At 40.0% G+C, this 24,179-nt stretch overlaps 1 protein-coding gene across 1 annotated transcript in view; it reads right to left on the reverse strand.

Moving 5' to 3' along the window:
• Cep128 (centrosomal protein 128) overlaps nucleotides 1-24,179 on the reverse strand; it is a 362,133-nt gene that overhangs the window by 326,958 nt on the left and 10,996 nt on the right. Inside the window, exons 4-7 of the mRNA XM_051150095.1 lie at nucleotides 14,357-14,483; nucleotides 13,223-13,338; nucleotides 6,300-6,391; nucleotides 2,977-3,049 (exon numbers count right to left, since the gene is read on the reverse strand). Coding sequence (XP_051006052.1) covers nucleotides 2,977-3,049; nucleotides 6,300-6,391; nucleotides 13,223-13,338; nucleotides 14,357-14,483 — 408 coding nt within the window. The remainder of the gene's footprint in view (nucleotides 1-2,976; nucleotides 3,050-6,299; nucleotides 6,392-13,222; nucleotides 13,339-14,356; nucleotides 14,484-24,179) is intronic.

Genomic DNA, 24,179 nt, shown 5'->3' on the forward strand with positions numbered 1-24,179 from the left:
TTTCCAACAGCCAGTGAGCATCCAATACGGACAGCATTAGTAATCATGAAAATGCAAAAGCAATCCATGTTGAGACAGCATGCTTCCTAGTGAAAAGATGGAGCTGGTGAGGGCGGGCAAGCATGAATGGCCACGGAAATTCCCAGACCATCGTGGGGGAGAGGTAGTGCCACCAGCTCAGAAATCTATTTACTGCTCTCTACTAAACTTAAAAGCACCTAATAAATGCACTCCATATTATGCGTGTATCAACAGAAATGCACAGACGTGTGCAAGAAAGTAACAATAGCTGTGACAGCTGTATTTGTCCATAACAACCCAGACTCTGAAATAACTCAGATGTTATTTGAGAGGAAAGTGAGGGGCACGAGAGCCTGAACCAATGCCCAGAAGCAGCAGCATCGTAACCAACAGCAACACGAGCATGGCCGGGATACCTGCTTGGATAAGCGTGAAGAACGGGAAGCATTAACCTATGCCAAGGAGAGTGCAAACAGCAGTGACCCTCGAAAGGACTCAAGAGCTGGGGCTGGGGAGGGACAAGAAGGAGCTTCCTCAGGACACTACAAATGTGCCATGTCCAGATGTAGGTGGGACAAAAAGGACATGTTTGGCTATGGTAATTCACCAAAACACACGATGGGACATGGACCTTTCTGGAAGTCCATTTTAACTATAATTTTTAAAAACTTTAAAGAACATGGCCAAGCTTCAGAAGTCCTTTCCAATGACAGGTTCCATTCCATAATTTATAGAAAGAGTTGGATGGTCATTTAGTAAGTTGAAGAGGGCCGTGTTATGTCTACACTCAGCTCACACCTAGTGTGTCAACCAGACATGACTTAGAATTTCTTGCTGTATTATTGTTCAGGTAATAAAACTTCACTATGTTTTAACCAGAAAGAGACCTCTTTTTAGAAGTTTCTATTAGTATTAGTATTCATATTTGTATTAGTATTACTATTAGTACTAGTGTATTGTGCAAATCAAGGCTGCAGGTCAAACATGGGTGTTCTTAGGAGCCATAAGCTTTACTTCTATTTACTTGTATGTGTGTATGTCTTTGTGTATACCTCTCTGTGTGTGTGTGTGTGTGTGTGTGTGTGTGTGTGTGTGTGTGTGTGTGTGTGTGTGTGTGTGTGTACGAGCAGACGACCCTGGTATACTGTGGAGGTCAGAAGAACCTTCCAGAGCTGGTTCTCTGTCTAAGGTAGGTTCTGGGATTGGACTCAGGCTTGCATGGTAAGTGCTTACAGCCACTGAGGCATCTTGCCAGCCTCAGAAATTATTGATGATTGAAGTCCCTGATGATTTAAGCATTTTAAATTGGTACAACTTAAACCATCGGTGAATTTGATACACCTGGAAAACCATCTAGGGCTTCATGTGAAACGTAAGTGTCCTCTATCAAGGTCGCATACCCACTCCTGTGGTAAAAATCTGTTTACTGCAACATAAGACAGATACTAAGTCTTCATTTTCTCATGGCTCTTCACAAAGGAACTAACACCAGAAAGTAAAGGTGGGTGATACAGCAGGTTTTCTTGTTGTTGAAATGGGCACATTTAATAGAGCCGCCACTGGGTCGTCTCTCTGACTATAGAAGACATCCATTGCTTGACACAGGCAGCTATAATTTTCAAACTCCCAAGATTAACTCAACCTGTCTACAAGGGACTGTAAACACAACTCAAGAAATAACAGTCTGCTTAAACTAGGAAGTTAAATTTGGATAAAATATTCCAGGAGCAGAAAAAAAAAATCTATTAACTTTTCTTATCTTAGAAAAACAAAATGTGGGAAGTGAAAAACTGTTGCTGGAGTTGACAAGGTTGTTAACACCTTAGTAAAATTTTCTATTAATATTTTTCTCAAAAAAAAACTGAAGCAAGGGTGAAAATGACTTGTTTTGTCTAATGTTTTGAAACTGGGTCTCAATATGTAGTTCAGGCTACACTAGACTCAAAGATTTGATTAAAAATAAATGCATGAACAATAAAACTTAGTCATTAGGAAATTTAAAAGTCTCTCCATATTAAAAGTGTATATTCATTATGTTTGTCACTGTTGCCAGAGACCTGACAGACTGGCTTAAGGACAGAGGATGTGTCACGCTGTCACAAGGTTCCACAGAGCATGAAGGATGGTGGCGCAGCAGAACCTCTCCCATTATGGAATGAAGAAACAGAGAGGAGAGTGCTGGACTTGGCTGGCTGTCTCCTTTCTCCCTTTCTGCTCTGCGCGGACCCCCACCTACTGTGTAGTATCACCTGCACTCAGGGAAGGTCTTTCCTTCCGCTAATCCTCTCAGGGGCAACCGTCACAAGCTCACCAATGTGTGCCTCACACTGTCTTCCAGAGCTTCTAAGTCTACTCACACTCACAACAGTGACTGTCATAGTGAACAACGATGTCCCATGACCATGGTGACTAGAGTCACAGAGATGGTCTGAACATACCTAAGAGCGAGTGTGGCCCTGTACTTCACCAATACCTAAGCAAAGCTGTGGAGGAGCCACGGTCATAACTTTAATATACCTTGCAAATAGTCATTAAAAATTTTACCATTTCAAAATTTAGAAATTACTTCTACCTGTTATCTACTACTACTATGAGATTTCAAAGTCAAGTTCATTAAACACATGTACATCCCATAAGAGGTACAAGGACATATTTTTTTTTGACAAAATGACAGATTGTACCCAAAAAGTTATTCTGCTAAGTAGCATCAGCTTCTGACCTGCCTGGCCACCATCACTCCCATTTATCTACAAGTGGAAATAAACTTAGTTTGGGAGCTTGGTATGGGCTTCTGAAGGGGGCAGCAGTGTCTTGCTATGCATTCAGACTAGTTTAGAAGCAACTACACAACCCAGGCTGCCTGCACACCCTGAGCCTCAGCCTCAGCATCCTCAGAACGTAGCATGACCCACCACTCAGCTTAGGAGTAGACCCTCAGAAGAGAAGACTCCTCACCACATCTTGTTTCTGGGCTTCGTTAAGCTTTTCAGTCAATTCTTCCAGAACCCTCTTTGTTTCAGCATCAGACCTACGCAAAGAAAGAAACAGGTTTCAAGGTAATCAGCTTTTTTTTTAAGGTATAGTGTTGATGTTGTCATAGTAATCAGCTTTTTTTTAAGGTATAGTGTTGATGTTGTCATGGTTTTGAGCTGGGAACCAAAGCCAGGGCCTTGCATGTCCTTGGCAAGTCTAAGTCCCACCCCTCACGGTCACTGGTATCCCACAATTCTCAGCTGAATTTTCCTCCATTGCTGTTAAACACGCCAAAGGGGCCCTAATGATGAAATTTCTCAATCAGGAAGTTAGGGATAGGGCTCAGGAATGTGTACCTCTATAAACTCATGCATAAGTCTGAAGCTGTGGACCTGGGGGCCCCACTGTGAGCACCACTAGCACACTGGGTTCCTCCAGCAGCCCTTGGCTTCAAATTAGAAAGAAACAAGGAAAGTGTTCTTAAAAACAAAGGAAAAATGAAACTGTTCATCTCATAACCTGTCTAAGATACACAGACTCCATCCTTAACAGTGCATCTAATTAGTGACGTCAGCAATCATGTAGTCTAAAAAGACTAGCAAAGAAAGGCCTTCCTCCAGGATGCTCTGCTCCCTTTCGGTGTACCCCTAACCAGATCTGATCACCTTTTCCATTCTTAATGCTTTAGCTTGTTACCTTTATCATTTCCAATCAAACAATTGTCTCCTCGTTCTCAAGTCTCTAGCTCACTAACCCCTCTGCAGTACCGGTCGTACTGACTGCTGTGTGAGCTCATCTCCTGGCTACCTGTGTGATGCTACAAGCCGCATGCCATGCAGGTGTCCTTCATGCTTAGACTGGGGCCCACCTGCTCACCCCACATTTCAGTCAGCCTCACACCTGCATCGTCAGGGGGGGCTTTTATTCCCCCCTAACTCTCACTATCATGCCATTGATACCCACCTCCTCTCTGCATGAAACACACACACACACACACACACACACAAACACACACACACACAATCTATTCCCTCCCCTTGGCAGCATTCTGCTCAAAGGCCATTTTCTTACTCTAACTTGGCTGAATCCACAGGCTTGCTGTGTGGTTGTCACTTTGGGTTTATTTTCACTGAATTATTAGGATAGCTTTACTATTTCTTCTTTTGCTTCATTTTTTTAACTTTATAACTACTTATTGCTGACATATAGGAAAACAACTATCTTTGTAATACTAACCCAGTGTACCCAACATTGTTTTCATAACCTGCTAATCTGAAAAGACATCTTTTTAACTGCTATATTTCACAGTATCCAGTACTTCTTCTAATTTGTAGCTTCTTCTTAGTCACAACATTTCTGTATTTATATAACTTATATTTAGAAAATTTCTCAGAGACCGGTACCTTAAAAGCTGAGTGTTCTGGACTGTGGACCTCTAAAAGCAAATGTGTTCTTTTTTTTCCTCCCTCTTTTAGATTTCCACACTCTCCTGGGTTCCCCAAATCACACCATCTGACTCTCCTCATCTACATCACAGACAAGACTCCCACATACCTGACCTCTTTGGTCCTCAGCTCTGTCCTTGATGCTCTTGCCATAGTTTTCCTCTTTACATCAACCAATGCCATAGCACCTTGCATTCCCAGCACTCTTGAAGCTCATGCATCTAACATGGGCTTTTACTTTTCACCTAAGGATTGACTATTTTACATTTCCACAGGCATTAACACCTAACATATCCACAAAAGTCTCTTGATTTCTACCCCTCAGCTTCCTCAACCATCTTTATTCATCATAGAAGAACTGTTATTTACTCAGTTTTTCAAGTAGAAATCCATGGTTCACCCTTGATATACATCCTTCACATGCAATCCATCCTGACTCTACGGTCTCCAAAAACACAGTCTGAAACAGACTTCTGTCCCCCACTCTCCTGTCATAGGTCTGGTCATGCCATCATCAGTTCTCATACACTAATGCAACAGATTTCCAATTCAACCCTCAAATCAATTCTCCATATGGTATCCAACTTAGTCCTTTCTAAGAGCTTACTTCCCTGTGTTTTCATAACTTTGGTCTCCTTAAAAATAAAATTACCTTCAAAGTAAAGCAACTGTTACTGTTGATGACAAAAATGAATGTGTGAGGAATTTTCATATTCTGTGACAGCTCTTGAGAACTCTCCAAAACTGGCAAGTACAAAGGCAAGGGCTCCTTAGCTACAGGCTTTCAAAGCTCGCAAGTAATCGACAGCAACAGAGTCTAAATGGCTTGTTTCTATGCACAGACAAGTTTCATGTTCTGTTTTTTCTCTGATTTGCTAAGTCAATAAACAAACTCAGCAGTCTGTACATCGGTGTGTGTGTCCATCTCCTCTCTCTCCCTCAAATATGGCAGGACATGTTCTTGGCTAATGTATCTCATAATGTATCTCACCATAATATCTGCATTGTAATAAGGAAAAGTGTTCACAAAGATCTGAAGTTTGCTTCGTTCTCACTACTAACCTTCCTGCCTTCCTCTTCTAAAGACAGAGTAATTGTATAGACTATGCTGGATATATTGGACAGCTAGAGTTGGAACTCACTGCAGCACAAATCAACGAGTCAGGATAAACTATATATTCAAAGGGCTTTGAACTGTTATATTAATAAGTATTAGAGACTGAGAGCATAGGTCAGTTGCTAAAATACTGGTCAAACAACCACAAGGACCAGTGTTCACTCCCTAGCACCCATTGAAAAAGCCGGCTGTGGTAAAATGTGACTGTGTTACTAGCACTTGGCAGGGAAAGACAGGAAATCTCCTAGAGATTGCTAGTCCAGTATCCTAGCCTAAGAAGTGAGCATCACGCCCCAGTGGGAGATCCTATCTCAAAAAAATATTGTGCAGGGATGAAGAGACAAATCAGTGGTTAAGAACATTTGTTGCACCTGCAGAAGACCAAGCAAACCACTCACAACAGCCTGTAACTCCAGCTCCAGGCACCTCTTCTGGCCTCCAGACAGAAACACATGCATACACACATACAAATATATGAAAACAGTCTTTAAAAAAAACAAGGCTGATGGCTCCTAAGAACACCCAAGTTTGACCTACAGCCACCATTTGCACACACACACATGGACATGCATCTGCACATACAGGAACACACAAGGACATGTGCATATAAATACAGACAAAAAATAAATTTCAAAACACTCACATAAAAGCATGGCATCATTTTCTTAATCTATGTAAACATGTCAATTACAGAAATGAATTTGTTCTCTTGATAATTCAGGAAAGTCCTGCCCCCATTTTACCGGCTTCTTCTGGAAAGTTCCCTGTTGAAATCATCTCCAAGCCGAACTTGTTCACTGCTGAGGTCTCGGAGGGACTGATGAAAAGCATGAAGCTACGGAAGAAAGCAAAGCATGTTCAGCCTATTAGTGGTCTGCTAATTCTTCCACGTACCCCAATCCAAATGACCATCGATTCACACCAGAACACACCGTCCTAATTCATGTGCCCCCATTGACTTCTACAGTTGAGACAGACTGTCTTCAGCCCTCGTCCGTCTTTCTGCACATGCTAACTGTCCCATCTCAGAAGACGCCAACCATTTTCAGATCTCCACTCAGCCTTTCTTCAAAGCCGGCTATGACTGGAATAGGTCCCATGTCCGCCACACCCCCTGCCCATGTCCTGTGTTTCTTTCCATGATATCATGCATCTCAATTCGCATGACAGCTGCATTAATGTACCTATTTGATTAATGCCTAGCTGCCCCAATCGAAAGTATAAACTCAATGAAAAGGAAAGGATTTTGCTCATTACTGATGCCACTCATAAACACTGTCCCAAAATCAGAAGAGCTAAGCACAGAAAATGAAAAATGAATGAGTAATGTTAAAACAGTCCTCTATGCTGTTTAATCCTACATCTATACTAGCAAATTATATTTATCAAAAAATAATATAGTCATGGGATAATTCCTACAAGGTGTTTTCAAATGCACTTGATCTGTTTTACATTATGCTGGAGCAAGCAGCAGCCACAGATGAGTTTCCTGAAACGACCTTTGAGTAACCAGTGCTGAAACTATCAAAACACAGATGCCTAAGTTGAAGCTGCTCCTAGCCCTTTTCTAATTAATTCAGCTACCTAATACAATGAATGAAAAACTCAGCTCTGGAGAGAAAAAAAAGAAAGAAAAACTTTTAAGAAGAAGAGAAAGAAATATATTCATAGAAACTATTATAATACTTAAAAATTCTTTAGGGAATATATTTGCAAATTTCTTAATATAAAGTATTTCCATCAACTATTAAGATTCTGAAAAACATCAGTAGTAGAAAAAATTAGTTAATCAACCATACAAATGAGGTGATACTCTTTTATGAAAATTATTCTTACACTCAAAAAGACTGGAGCTTTAGCTGGTCCTCACAGCAGAGTTAATAATACACCTGGAGTACACTTAAGACCTGACATCTCTCTGTTTTAATTAAGGTTTCTATTGCCACGAGCAAAAGATAAAGTGTATTTCACCTTGTAGTCCATTGTCCCAAGGGAATCAGGTCATGACTGCAGCTGATTTGGAGGCCATGAAAATACTGCCCACTGACGTGCCCCTCATGGCCTGATTCCTTATATACAATCTAGGAGCACCTGCCCAGGGACGGCACCACCTACAGTGAGTGGGGCTCTTCCAGACTTGCCTACAGGCCAATCTTATGGAGGCATTGCTCAATTAAGATTCCCTCTTCCCAGATATGTCTAGATTTGTGTCAAGTTCATGAAAACCAACAGCACACCTGCTGTGCACTCAGCCTGCTTGTGTAACCTGCCTTTAAGAGAACAATGTAAAAATCAACTTTATTTACCTTGGATTTCTCATGTAATCTATAGCTTTCATCTTATGCTTTCTTCCACACTGCTGACCCAGAGAGCAATGCATGTCTGTCTGTCTGTCTGTCTGTCTGTGCATATGTACGTATGCTAGTCATTTGTTGAAAGCAGAAATGAGATCAAAAACAACCTTACACAACGCATATCTGCCATGAATGACGGACACAGCACACTGCTTGATAATGGCATTTCGCAGCAGTACTGACTTCTCTGAGATCAGCTGAGGTCAAATTGAGTCAGTGACTTAAACCCTTGCAAAACTCTGTTACAAATTTCTAGCAGCAGTGGTGGCTCACGCCTGTAATTCCAGCACTCAGAAGGCAGGTGGATCTCTGTGAGTTCAAGGCCAGCCTGGAGGTTGGGGGATTTCTGCAAAGAATCCCTCATTTCTGCACATTTTTTTTTTTGTACTGTTCACTAAATACAGAGCAAAGCCCTCTGTTAGGGGCAGACATAAATTATATACAGACTGCAGACCACCCAGAAATCACAAAGGACAGACAGACAGACAGACAGAAGACACAGGAGGAGAAGTGGAAGATTCAAACATGGGCTCACTGTTGGTCAAATTAACACAAGAGAAGTGCTGCTTTTGGTGCTACAGAGGTTCTTTCATGTTTTCTAACTGATGAATCTGCTCATATCTGTCCAACTTAGAAAAACAGTACCTAACTTAGCAGCACTGTCTGAAGAGAGAAAGTAAAGTGAAAAAAAAATATTTCTAATTGAACTCAATGTCGTGGCTAGTTTTATGTCATCTTAACACAAGCTAGAGTTTTCTGAAAGGAAGGAACCTCAATTTAAAAAGTCCTCCATAATATCGGGCTCCAAGGCATTTTCTTAATTAGTAATTATGGGTGGTGCCATCCTGGACTGATGGTCCTGGGTCCTCTAAGAGAGCAGGCTGAGAAAGCCATGAGGAACAAGCAGCAAGCAGCACCCCTCCATGGCCTCTGCATCACCTCCTGCCTCCAGGTTCCTGCCCTGAGTGACTTCCTGTCCTGACTTCCATCCATGACGAACAGTGATATGAACATTTAAGCCAAATAAACCCTTTCCTTCCCAAGTTGCTTTGGTCATGATGTTTCATCACAACAATAGTAACCCTAAGTTACTAAGTAACTTAGACACTCAATTTTTTTTTATTATTTTTATCATATGAAACTTCCATATATATATAATGTATACAGGTCAAAGTCCCGACTACTTGTCCCTCCCAACTCCATGTGTTTGTTCTTAACCCTCTGAGTCTATATAGTGCAATATGGGCATGGGTGTAGAGCTATCTCCTGGAGCATGTGTAGCCTCTCAGGGATTACATGCAAGAAGAAAGATCTCACCCTGCCAACAGCTCCTCAGATGGGGTGGAGTTTCATGGGCCTCCCCCTTCTTTGCTGGGATTTTGACTAACTTGATCTTGTCCAGCTCTTTAGAACACAGTCCCAGCTGCTGTGAACTCATGTGGGTAACTGCACAGTCGTGCCTGCCAAATACTTTGTTGCTGCAGATGTCTACTACCTCAGGCTCTTGCAGTCTTTCCCCTACTGCTTCCGTAATGGTCCCTAAGCCTTGGCAGGAAAGGCTGTGATGTAGATGCTCCATTTAGAGCTGAGTATTCCAGTCTCATTAAATGCTCACTGACCATCTGTAGGTCTCTGTATTCAAAACCATCTGCTACAAAAAAACAAAAAACAAAAAGGCTTCTCTGATGAGGGTTGAAGTGTGCTCTAATCAATGGGTTTAAGAGTATGACCTTGAGGGAAAGTGTGACAGGTCATTTCTATGTCCATTTAGGAGAATAACAGCATTAGATTATTCCCTATGACTTAGGCGATCATGTGATTTGGGCTCAGTGTATGGTACAAGACATAATTCCATCTTGTGGAATAGGCTCTAAACCCAACTGGAAAGTGACTGATTACTCCCTTGACATTGGTGCCACTATTACACCAGTGGGTCCTTTTGCCAGGTCAGTTGTTATAGCTTGCAGGATTCACAGAGGAGAAAGATTGCTGATTATTTTTCTCCCCTGGTACCATATATTGAGCCTGCTAGCACTATACAAGCTAACCAGTTGAGATGAAGCTTTCAGGGGAGTACTAGTTCTCCATTTCTTGGCTAGTGTGAATAAAGAGGTTTTTACCTCTCCGTGTACAATCTCAAGCATAACTGAGAGCAATGGTGGCAATATTATTTGAGAACACCAACAAACACTCAAAACAGATATCCCATACCTGGCACTTAGCTTTTTTTTTTTTTTTTTTTTTTTTTTTTTTTTTTTTTTTTTAATTTGATAGCTTATGGAATCTGGAAGAATCATTGTCCCCATTATAAGGTAACTCTACTTGAATTGTGTGTGTGCGCGCGCATACTTTTTAGGAAGCTTCTCTAGTAGTACGTTTCTATATGGCTTTTCAAATGCCTTCAGTATTAGTTTTCCTTCGCCATACTCTCTTCCACCCAGACCTCCCAATATCTAACCCATTTAACCCTTTCTGTTTCACACGTCCCTCTCCTGGTTCATATCACCTTCATTCTATCTCACATTCTATCTACTGACTACCACATGGCTCCTTACTACTTTCCTGACATCTATGAATACATTCTAATCTAAACACACATATCCAACTCTGGTAAGACACTGCCCATTGCCCCCTAACACTCCTGAAAGCCCACCCAACAGCCGCCAACAGGACCTCTTCCCCTGGGCTCCATATTCCAATTCACAACTTTAGCAGAAGACTTCTGCTTCACTGGATGTCATGCCATACTAGGAACCCCAGAGACTAAGCAGGTACCCAGAACCACAGAGTCACACAGGTATTTGGAACCCCAAGGCAACTCTGGCACCCAAAACCCCAGAGGACACTTAGGCTACAAAAACCCCAGTGGAAGCTGGGTGCAATGGCATATACTTATAATCCAAGCACTCTGGAAGGCAGAAGCAAGCAGATCTCTGTAAGTTCAAAGTCTACAAAGTGAATCTAGAACAGCTAAGGCTACACAGAGAAACCTTGTCTCAGAAAAAAAAAAAAATGGAGACAACCTACTAGACCTGAAAACTCACTGATCACCAGAAGCCCAGGCCACTCAGGCCAGAAGACCAGAAACAGGAACCAAGGGAAAAAGACATCTATCAAATAAAGATAAACTCAGAAATCAGCCCCTAACCCTATAATAACCCCAAACCTAGCTGACCGTAGGCCAACATAAGAACACAATCAAGAGCCAGAGCCCAGCTATCCTACGACAAGAATCCCTGGATATTCCAACACAGCTTAAGAAAAAGGACACAACCATAAATTCAGTCTTATGAAGATGATAGAGGTCCTAAAGAGGAAATTAATAAATCCCTTAAAGAAACCCAGGAAAACACAAACAGGAGAAGGAAATGAATAAAACTGTTCAAGACCTGAAAATGGAAATGGAAGCAATAATGAAAACACAAACTGAGGGAATCCTGGAGACAAAAAAATCTAGGCAAGTGAACAGGAAGTACAGATGAAATTATCACCAACAGAATACAAGAGATGAAAAAATCTCATGCATAGAAGATACAATAAGAGAAATTGATACATCAAAAAATATTAAATCTAAAACGTTTCTGACAAAACATTCATGAAATTTGGGACACTATAAAAAGGCCAAACCTAAGAATAATAAAAATAGAGGACAGAGAAGATTCTCAGCTCAAGGTCCAATAAAATATTTTTAACAAAATCATAGAAGAAAATGTCCCTAGCCTAAATAAAGAAATGCCTACAAACATATAAGAAGCTTACAGAACACCAAGTAGATTGGACCAGAAAAGAAAGTCCCCCTACCACATAATAATCAAAACACTAACCATACAGAACAAAGAAAGAATATTAAAAGCTGCAAGAGAAAAAGGCCAAGTAACCTATTAGAATAACTCCTGCCTTCTCAACAGAGGCTCTCAAAGCCAGAAGGACTGGATAGACATCTTGCAGACTCTAAGAGAACACAACTCTCAGCCCAAACTACTATCCCCAGCAAAACTTTCAATCATCATAGATGAATAAACCAAGATATTACATGCCAAAACCAAATTTAAACAATATCTATCTACAAACCCAGCCCTACTGAACATACTAGAAGGAAAATCCCAACCAAAGGAGGTTAACTATACCCCCCAAAAAAAAATATCAACAACAACAACAACAAAAAAAAAAAACCACAGGAAATAATTTCATACCAGCAAAACCAAAAGAAGAAACACACACACACACACACACGCACACACACACATACACCACCACCACCACCACCATCAAAATAACAAGAATAAACACACATACCTACAGATTCAAAGCTAGCATCAATATATGACAGAGAAAATACAGCATTTATCTTTGTGGGCCTGGAGTATCTTATTCAGAATAATTGTCTCAATTCCATTTACCTGTGACTTTCAACTTTTCATTTTTCTTTATGGCTGAATAATACTCTACTATTACATGCACCATTTCATTATCAATTTTCATTATCGATTCATCCACCTAGATTTTCTCCTTTCCTGGAAACTGTGAATTGGTTGCCATTTATTTCACTGATCTAGCCATTCTGACTGGGATAAGACAAAAATCTCAAAGCAGTTGTAAATTGCAATTCCCTTTACAGCAAAGGCTGTTGAACTATTTAAAAATATTTCTTAGTCATTTCTAATTTTTTTAAGAACTCTCTTTTTTTCCAAAATAGATGTATGATACAGATTTGTAGACTGAAAATACATTCCTGGATTGTAATAAAAAAAAAAAATAGTTCTTCCCTGTGGGAGCAGCTGCAAAAGACCAGGTGTAAAGAAAGGGTATGTGGGACTTGTCTGCACTGGGGACTCCTCCCAATTTTTTTTTGTTTTGTTTTTTGAGACAGGGTTTCTCTGTGTAGCCATGGCTGTCCTGGACTTGCTTTGTAGACCAGCTGGCCTCGAACTCACAGCAACCGTTTAAAGAATAAAAAAGTATTTGTACATTAAAAAAACATATGTATTTTGCTGAAAAAGAAAAAAAATCAATGCAAAGTTATTTTTTTAAGATTTATTTATTTATTATGCAGTATTCTGCCTGCATGCAAGAAGAGGGCACCAGATCTCATTATGGATGGTTGTGAGCCACCGTGTGGTTGCTGGGAATTGAACTTGGGACCTTTAGAAGAGCAGACAGTGCTCTTAACCTCTGAGCCATCCCTCCAGCCACCAATGTAAAGTGATTTATGATCAAATTCTTAGTTAAGATATGCCCATAAAGTTCAAGTGTCGGTCACTTATATGCAAATACAGGATATGACAGATAAACTACACAATGTTACGAAGTACCTGGACCATGTCGTCTGTTTCCCGAACAAAGCGAACACCAGTTCTGGATCTGTTCCGTTTCATACCCTGTGGCTCGTAGTCCTTCAGAGGTGAGGTAGGTGTAAAGTGGAGACTCTCTTTCCAATGCAAAAAAGAAAGGGCATTAAAACACTGCATGAGGACAATCTAAAATTTCATTTGACACCTCTAGACCACACGTGGAGATACACAGGCACTCTTACCCTAAGTTCCCAAGTAACAAGCTGTAAACACAAAGATCACAATAGCATTGCTCCTAAAGCAGATAAAATGACCAAAAAAACGAAGCCAGAAAACAGAATATGCCAAAGGCTCCATTTTTTAACACTGTCCAGATTTTTTTCTATATAAAAATAATTGCTAAATACTCAAAATTTTTATTTTTCCCTATAAAATCCCACTAATAAGATCGAATTTTGCAAATATACAACCAATTAATCCAAAGTCAAAACTCTGCATAACAAGACAGACTACAAAAAAAATAAGTAAGTGTCCAACTTTACTCTCTAGTATGAGGAATAGTTTTCACAAGTCAAGGTGCCAATATTCTCCTAACTAAATCACTCCCATCACTGTTCATGTTTCTGTGACTCCAATATGACCCTCAGTGCTACAGGAAATATGAGATTAATTACAGGCATACACACAGAGTGTTTAATAGCATTTAACCCACTGTTGGTATCTAGCTGAACACCAAGCTAGCCTCCACATGCTTTTAACATGAGCTATGGCATTGGTGATAATCAGCAATTTTTAAAACTGCTAGGTCAGGACAAGATTACGAACATGCCACAAAGTAAACTTGATTTGTGCATCTGTTTTGAAGCTTGGGCAGCAATTAAAAGTGAAGCTTTGCTGAGTAAGGTCAAGTGGTCTACAGAGCCTGAGAAAAATAAAACTAACAAACCCAGACTACGAAAGACCCTTTAAAAAATGCACACTGCCCTATCCAACAACTGCATGTACTAATCTTGTGTGTGTATATAATTTATAAGATTTATAATCTAGCACATATACTGTATTTCTTTAAGCATCAAATGCATTCTGTATGTACTTGAGAAATGTGTTTCAAAGTTGAAAAGGGAAAAAGGCTTTTAGAACACATGAGGTGTTTACCTGCCACGGTGCCACCATCAAGGTCACTTGCACTTAGGCTGGTGACAGAAAAGCTTCTCCCTCCTGAGCTTCTCCGTAAGCGCTGACTCCGCAGTTGGCTTATTGACTGCTCCAAATCTTCCTTTAACTGAAGAAGATGGTGAAGAGTTACTCTTCTACACACAATAGACTACACATTTGATAGCTCTTCCTGAAATATCTGACTTCACCGAAGGAAAAAAAAAATGGCTATCAGAAGAACTTTGAACTGAGTTATGTTATGAAGTAGAAAACTAATAAACATGAGTATTGGAGGGACAAATGCTAAGGTCGGGCTTATAATGGTATCTACCGCTACCTTATCCCCCTTCTCACAGGGCTTGAAGACTAGACTGAAATGACTAACTCACATTTGTGGGGAAACACAACAAGGCCAGCCAACACATCTGAAGGAAAAGAAAAACCTCAAAGAATGCATCTTCCTTCACACACACACATACACACACACAAAATATATATATATATATATATATATATATATATATATATATATTTGGGGGGGTGTGTATGTATGTATGTATGTATGTATATATGTATGTATGTATGTACACTGCCATAGCCACTAAAAACTGACAGAGTTGCAGCAGAGCTGAGCAGATGGATGCAATCACTGTCCTCCTAGCCCTAACTCTTGGGTTTTGGTCTCTGCATGTTGTATTCTTGGGGATTTTCTACATTATGATTCCTTTTATGTCTTTTCCTGAGAAAATTATGTCTAGGTCTATTTAAGAAAATCCTAAACCTGACTTTATGTGGCCATTATTTCAAAGTCTTCCATATGTCTTAGAGATCATTAAGCACAGATAAGCACATGGCTAGATGAGACCATTACTCCAGGAATCTCCTTAGGGTGTCTGCCCCTGAGATACCGCAAATAATGTAATTGGTGCAGGGTAAACAGAGACAATTGACAAACCCTAACTGACCAGGAGAATAAGTTACAGATTCAAGGCCACTGTTTTTAATAGGCTTAGAAAACGTAGTTGAAAGATAGGGGAGTGTACAGGATACACCCCTGGAGGAAAAGAACCCAGTAAATAAGATTGACTGAAACAAACTTCTATGTTATACTGTAGATGATGAAACACACAGTAAAAGAAGTTAGGTATTAGTATTTGTTATTCATAAAAGACCAATTCAGGTATTTGCTGTTTGTCTGGAGTGTTCTCAAACTACAAACACCGCAAGGCTAAAAGCAAGCTGTCACATTATAAATGTGTTTACTTTGGAGGAGATCTTCTTTAGAGTCTTAAAATTGGAGTTATAGGGCTAATAATAATAATAAATCTGTTCTGTTTGTATTTTCTAATTGTTACTGAACTTGTAACCCTGGACATGTACTGAAAAAAAATTAAAATAATCTGTACTTTTCAGGTTAATTATTAGTCAGTCTTTCTTTTGTGAAACCTATGTAAATAAAGCAGCACCTCATTGCTAGTCAATCAGAGCTGCAAGATTCCCCTGACCATCGCCTGACTCACACCTCTCTCCCCTCGCCAAATCCTTATCTCCTTGGTGGGCAGCCCTGTTGGCAATGACCCTCAGCTGGGGAAGACTACCCCCCAACGCCGAAGGCTCCCTTTTTCATTGCAGAACAAAATAAATGAAGCATCACTTCAAAATCTAGGACCAATAAAAGGTACTAGAAATTAATCATTCTCGCCGGGCGTGGTGGCGCACGCCTTTAATCCCAGCACTCGGCAGGCAGAGGCAGGCGGAACGCTGTGAGTTCGAGGCCAGCCTAGTCTACAAAGTGAGTCCAGGATGGCCAAGGCTACACAGAGAAACCCTGTCTCAAAAAACCAAAAAAAAAAAAAAAAAAGAAAGAAAGAAAGAAATTAATCATTCTCAAAATAAGATAAAACCTAAAATAAGGTGCAACCTAATGTTAAAGCTTTTCATAGAGGGGTGGAAAGATGGTTCACAGTTAGGAACACGGGCTTCAAGGGAGCATGGGAGGACCGATTCCTGAGGGCGGTCAGGAGCACGGGCTGCAAGATAGCAGGGGAGGACCGACTACCAAGAGCTGTCTTCTGACTAGAGCCATAGGCTATATGCGCACACCTGAACACACACACACACACACACACACACACACATGCACACAAATATAATAAATGCTAAATGAGCTTAGCAAATCCTTAATTATGAGGATTTTGAGACAAATTAAAGAAATTACAAATAAATGTTTAGCAAATATCCAAAAACATTATGAGCCCTTTAATACTAGCATAATGAAGTATGCATGCGTGTATTCATTTCTGAAATAATGAATCTACATCTCCAAACTGTTTAATAGCTTGTTCAATGTAATTAAGGCAATTTCTTTTTTAATATTTTATAACATTCATTTCTGGTATTCTTTTGGTAAACTAAATTCTTTATAGCTCCTAAGACCAATGACTCTTCAAAAAGCAAAGAATATATGTACTGGACACTGTGGATCAGACATTTTCCTTAAAAAGATATAAAGTTGTATTTCAGCATCAGTAAAATACAATTATTATGTTAATTGATTTAGCCTATGTAAAATCAACCCTTAACTATACTCCAAAAATAGTATGGCTTTTCACTTTACAAATATACTTTCTTTCATTTCAAATTAGGCTTTGTGCTTTCTTAATGTATTTTCCTGGCAATGTGAGGTTTTGATTTATAGGAGTATAAACAAATTTGGGAGCAATTGTGTAAACTCTTTGAAATAATATTATATAATACTTTTTTAATTTGTTCATTTTACATCCCAATTGTAGCCCCTTCCCTCATCGCCTCCCAGTCCGACTCTCTCCCCCCCCCATATCCTCTCCCTCACGCCCATAGTCCTCAGAAAGGGGAGCCCTCCCCCCCTTACATCTGACCTCAGTCTATCAAGTCTCATCTGGACTGCCTGTATCCTCTTCCTCTGTGGCCTGGCAAGACCACCCCGCCAGGAGGAAGTGATCAACATATGGGGACCAGAGTCCACAACAGAAGTAGTTCCTACTCCCATATTATGGGACCCACAAGGAGACTGTGCTGCCTGTCTACCACATCTGAGGAAAGAGTCTAGGTTCTCACTAAGATAATTTCTAAAGGAAAAAAAAATCAGAATTGAATTTCAATTTTGACTCCAAAGACTACATTTCTTCCATAAGCCTCAAGAAAGTCCCTTTTGCATTATTCTAAATTTTATAGCATGTGAGAGCCCATGGCAGGGCACACATGCGGAGGACAGAGGACAAGTTTCTGGAGTCAGGTCTCTCTTTTCACCATGTGGGTTCCAGGGTATGAACTCAGGTTGCCATGCTTGCATGGAAAGCTCCTTTACCCTCTGAGCCCTCTCACCATTCCTCTAGGAAAAAAAAAAAATATTTTCAAATATTGTAGCTTCAAATAAGAAACTTGGGGATATATTTTTTAACAAGAGAATAACCTAATTCAAAACTCTGAAGAACACTGACAAAATAGACTCAGCAGAATGTAACTAATTAAATGTCTTACCCACAGACCACCATTACTTTACGTTCTTGAAAGACAGACAGGACAGCACTTACCTTCAAGCACCTAATGAATTAGTGCAGACCGGCCAAGGAAAGAGCAGGAACCTTCAGTTCTGGGCTATGACAAATGGCTAATGTCTGGCTTAAACTACTTTCTGTGGTGTCCCAGGTACTTTTGACAAGTGAAATTCATTACATAAAAAGGAAAACCTGGACTTTATTTAACATTCTCAAGAATTTTCATACCAGATGGCAACTTCATTACACTCCCAAAAGAAAAATTTTAATCAAAGTATTTACTAGAAAAAAATTGCCTACTGATGCACGTTTTCATGCTATAATTTAATTTTATGTCTTTATCCCATTCTATCTTTACAATGTACTTACTTATCCAGGTCTGGTGGTACCTGCGTTTATCTCAGCACTTGGAAGGCAGAGGCAGGCAGATCTCTGTGAGTTCGAGGCCAGCCTGGTCTACAAAGTGAATCCATGACAGCCAAGGCTACCCAGAGAAACCCTGTCTTGAAAATAACCAAAAACAAAACAAAATAAAATAAGATGTACTAGCCTGCTGCAAGAACTATACTTTAATACCCTATTGACGACCTTAGCTTCATCAACATCAGCCTGTTTACAGCAGGCAACGCTAACTTATGTTGAATACTCAGCCTTCAAGAGAGTCCATTTTGACATCAGCACAAGAATACAACCTTGTTCTCTCACTAACAGTAACACGGGGCTCTAGAAGGAGTAAGAGGAAGCTGATCCACTGCATACTTCTTGAAATATTCCAACACTGAGAAGCAAAACATGTTCTAAATCTGCACATTAAATACTAAAACAAAACCTTCTCACTCATCCTCTGTGACAAAAATATTCTCCGAGCTCGCAGAACATTCAGAGTGTGAGAAATAATTCAGGATCAAAAGGTTCAGGGTCCCAAGAAACCCAAGGCACACTATACAGGTGAACGTTATCGCCAACCAGAACACATACCAGGAAGGCGTGTGACAATCTCTGCTGCTGGGGGAGGGGAAGCCAGTGCTGCCACAGGCGCTGGGCTCTACTCCACTACAGAATCAGTGAGGACCGCTGGGTTCTAGGCACCTCAGTCCTGATTCAGTTCCAGACTCTTTCGCAACTTCATCCTATAATGGGTTCCATCTCACTCTCATTCCAGGCTTTGGGCCAGCTATGATAGTAATGACTTTATGACACTTATTTTCAGTAAGTGCAAGTAGTCTCCAAAGTCTAGTCCTTCCATTGTGTGATCATATAATCCCCCAAACTTCCAAATTTAAGGACCTAATTTTCAGAAACATAAAGTCACAACATGAAGAGATGGCTCAACATAATAACACCAGCAGCCATTACAGAGAACTGGAATTCGCCTCCAGGACCCATGTTAGACAGCTCACAACCACCTAGAACTCCAGCTCCATAAGATCCAACACATTCTCAGCAATTCAGAACACACACACACACACACACACACACACACACACACACACACACACAAATAAATACTAAAGTTACACCATTCTGACAATGTGGCTAACCATGACAACTAAGTGGAGCAGCTGAATCCTAATGCTAGGCTCGAAAACACACCCTACTGTTGACTCTCTCACTTAGAAGACCACAGGCAAGTCAATGACCAGTCTGTGACCCAGCTTTCTTAACTTAATAATGAAAATATAAACACCAATTCTTGTAGCATTGTTAAAACAATAACATGTAAAACCTAAGGTAATGGGAAAATCCCTAAAAAGACTATAGAAAGTTAGGCACTGTTCCTGCATTAAAACCAGAGACGTCATGATCCTCTAATACCCACTTCCTACTCAGATGCCTTCACAGGTTGTAAGCAAAGGATTAAGCATGGGGCTGGATGCAGGAGTCAATGGCAGCTTACCACAGAGATAGCTGCACAGCCTTGCTTATCTGTACTTCGGATGATAGTCAAAGGATGAAATCAGTCCAGTGCCCACCAAGAGATGGTCAGGAAAATGTGATTATATATCATAAATGTGTATGTATATAGATACATATATGCATGTAATGGAATATAATTCAGCCATGAAGAAAAATGAAGTCATCTCATTTGCAGGGAAATGGAGATCACCATGACAAGCAAATTAAGCCAGACTCAGAAGGACTAAGTGACATGAAAGTAGAAGGGAAGCTATTTGAGAAAAGAAGAGCAGTCAATAGAAAAGAAGGAAAAGGCAGTAGTGGGTGGATGGTCTGAAGATGACCAAAGTATATCTATGTGTGCAAGTGTAACAAAGAGACCAAAGTTAAAGTGGAAAAAAAATAAGCTTAGATTGGGTGCAGTGGCACACGCCTGTAGTCCCAATACTCAGGGAGAAAGAGGCAGGTAGATCTCTGTGAGTTCAAGGCCAGCTTGGTCTATGAAGCAAGTCCAGGACAGCCAAGGCTACACAGAAAAACCCTGTCTCTAAAAAATTAAAAGGAGGAGGAGGAGAAGAGAAGAAGAAGGGAGAGGACGGGAATGGGGGAGGGGGAGGAAGAGTAAGCCTAGAGTTGGGGATTATAAAGAGTCAAGAGAAAAATAGTTAAATATAGAGTATTCCAATAAAAAGAGCCAAGATCACAAACAATGGGCTTTAAAAGACCATAATGAATACTCATTGTAGTTCCTTTGCTAGGTGGAATCAACTCAGTAGAAAAACACCACAGCAGATATTCATATTTCCAAACTGTTCCCCTTACCCATTGATAAGTTATGTTCACAGAGTTACCAACAAATACTTAAACATAACCAACTCATATCCATTTACTAATGGTTAACAATAGTTATTTATAAAATCTAAGTTAACAATAAAAGTTCAGAGCACTAAGCACCTTCATAATGAAATTAGAGAGATCCCATACTAGCAACTTAACAACACACCTGAAAGCTCTAGAACAAAAAGAAGCAAACACACCAAAGAGGGGTAGACAACAGGAAATCATCAAAATCATCAAACAACTGAAATCAATAAATTAGGAACAAAGAAAACAATTCAAAGAATCAATGAAACCAACAGCTGGTTCTTTGAGAAAAATCAATAAGATAGACAAACCCTTAGCCAAACTAACTAAAAGGCAGAGGGAAAGTCTTCAATTCAGCAAAATCAGAAATGAAAGGGGAGACATAATGACAGACACCGAGGAAATCCAAAGAATCTTTAGAGCTTACTTCCAAAGCCTATATGCCACAAAATTTGAAAATCTAAATGAAATGGACAGTTTTCTTGATAGATACCACTTACCAAAACTGAATCAAGATCAGGTAGATAGATTAAATAATTGTATATCTCCTAAGGAAATAGAAGCAGTCATCAAAAATCTCCCAATTAAAAAAAATGTAATTTTTCAAAGAAAGAGAATTTCAGACCAATTTCTCTTATGAACATAGATGCAAAAATACTAAATAAAATACTTGCAAAACGAATACAGGAGCACATCAAAGATATCATTCATCATGACCAAGTAGGCTTCATTCCAGGCATGCAGGGATGGTTTAATATACGGAAATCCATCAATGTAATCCACCATATAAACAAACTGAAAATAAAAAACCACATGATCATCTCCTTGGATGCAGAGAAAGCATTTGATAAAATTCAACACCCATTCATGTTTAAAGTTTTAGAGAGATCGGGGATACAAGGCACTTTCCTCAACATAATAAAGGCTATATACAGCAAGCCAATAGCCAAAATCAAAGTAAATGGTGAGATACTCAAGGAAATTCCTCTAAAATCGGGAACAAGGCAAGGCTGCCCACTCTCTCCATATCTCTTCAATATAGTACTCGAAGTTCTAGCCAGAGCAATAAGACAACAAAAGGAGATCAAGGGTATCCAAATGGGAAAAGAGGAAGTCAAATTATCCCTCTTTGCAGATGATATGATAGTGTACATAAGTGACCCTCAAAACTCCACCAGAGAACTCCTAAAGCTGATAAACACCTTCAGCAAATTGGCTGGATACAAAATTAACTCAAAAAAGTCTGTAGCCTTCCTATACACAAATGACAAGCTTGCAGAGGAAGAAATTAGGAAAACCACACCCTTCACATTGGCCACAAGCAATATAAAATATCTAGGAGTTACCCTAACTAAGCAAGTGAAGGACTTGTATGAAAAAAATTTCAAAACTCTGAAGAAAGAGATTGAAGATGACCTGAGAAGATGGCATGATCTTCCTTGCTCATGGATCGGGAGAATTAACATAGTAAAAATGGCCATCCTACCAAAAGCAATCTACAGATTCAATGCAATCCCTATCAAAATACCTACACAATTTTTTAAAGACATTGAAAGTTCAATTCTGAACTTCATATGGAAAAACAAAAAACCCAGAATAGCTAAAACAATCTTGTACAATAAAAGGTGCTATGGAGGAACCTCCATACCTGATCTCAAACTGTACTATAAAGCAATAGTAATTAAAACAGCATGGTACTGGCACAGCAACAGGCTGGTTGATCAGTGGAATCGAATCGAAGACCCAGATATGAATCCACACACATATGGTCACTTGATTTTTGACAAAGAAGCCAAATCCATTCAATGGAAAAAGGATAGCATCTTCAACAAATGGTGCTGGTCTAACTGGAGGTCTATGTGTAAAAAAATGAAACTGGACCCATATTTGTCACCTTACACAAAACTCAAATCCAAGTGGATTAAAGACCTCAACATAAAACCAGAGACTCTAAGCCACTTAGAAGAAAAAGTGGGAAAGAGCCTGGAACATATTGACACAGGAGACAACTTCCTGAACAGAACACCAACGGCCCAGGCCTTAATGTCAACCATTAATAAATGGGACCTCATGAGGCTGAGAAGCTTCTGTAAGGCAGGAGACACTGTCAACAGAACAAAGCGACAGCCTACAGACTGGGAAAAAATCTTCACCAACCCTACATCTGACAAAGGTCTAATATCCAAAATATATAAAGAACTCAAGAAATTAAACACCACCAAACTGAATAACCCAATTGAGAAATGGGGCTTGGAACTAAACAGAGAATTCTCAACAGAGGAGTATCAAATGGCTGAGAAACACTTAAAGAAATGCTCAACCTCCTTAGTCATCAGGGAAATGCAAATCAAAACAACTCTGAGATTCCATCTTACACCCATCAGAATGGCTAAGATCAAAAATTCAAGCGACATCACATGCTGGCGAGGATGTGGGGAGAGAGGAACACTCCTTCATTGCTGGTGGGAATGCAAACTAGTACAGCCACTTTGGAAATCTATCTGGTGCTATCTCAGAAAAATGGGAATAGGGCTTCCTCAAGACCCAGCTATTCCACTCCTTGGAATATACCCAGAAGATGCTCCAGCACACAACAAGAAAATTTGCTCAATCATGTTCATAGCAGCCTTATTCATAATAGCCAGAACATGGAAACAGCCTAAGTGTCCCTCAGTAGAAGAGTGGATAAAGAAACTGTGGTACATATACACTATGGAATACTACTCAGCTATTAAAAACAAGGAATTCCCGAAATTTGTGGATAAATGGATTGAGCTAGAAATGATCATAATGAATGAGTTAACCCAGAAGCAGAAAGAATCAAATGGTATATACTCACTTATATCTGCATACTAGCCCAAGGGGCATGTCCCACAAAAGCCTTCACTTACCAGGAAACTGGGACAGAGGGGAAGGCATCCTATTGGGACTCTAAATGAGAGACGCATGGGAGAATAGCAAAATAAAAGGATCCAGAGGGTCCTAGAAATCTACAAGTAGAACAATATGATAGGCAGATTTGGGCCCAGGGGTCCCGCTCCAACTAAGGCACCAGCCAAGGACAATACAGGAGGTAAACTTTAAACCCCTTCCCAGATCTAGCCAATGGTCAGAATATTCTCCACAGTTGAGTGGAGAGTGTGATACGACTTTCTCACGTACTCTGGTGCCTCACATTTGACCATGTCCCCTGGAGGGGGAGACCTGGTGGCACTCAGAGGAAGGACAGCAAGTAGCCAAGAAGAGACTTGATACCCTATGAGAATATATAGGGGGAGGTAATCCCCCTCAGGAACAGTCATAGGGGAGGGGAATAATGGGAAAATGGGGGGGGGGGAGGAATGGGAGGATACAAGGGATGGGATAAACATTGAGATGTAACAAGAATAAATTAATAATAAAAAATAAATAAATAAATAAAATGTTGAAAAAATGGAAACAAAAAAAATGTAATTTTTAAAAAGATTTATTTATTTTTATTCTATGGGTCTGAGTGTTTTGCCTGCAGGTATGTGCACCATGTGCAT

This window comes from Acomys russatus, chromosome 1 (genome assembly GCF_903995435.1).
Source record: "Acomys russatus chromosome 1, mAcoRus1.1, whole genome shotgun sequence".
Classification (NCBI taxonomy): domain Eukaryota; kingdom Metazoa; phylum Chordata; class Mammalia; order Rodentia; family Muridae; genus Acomys; species Acomys russatus.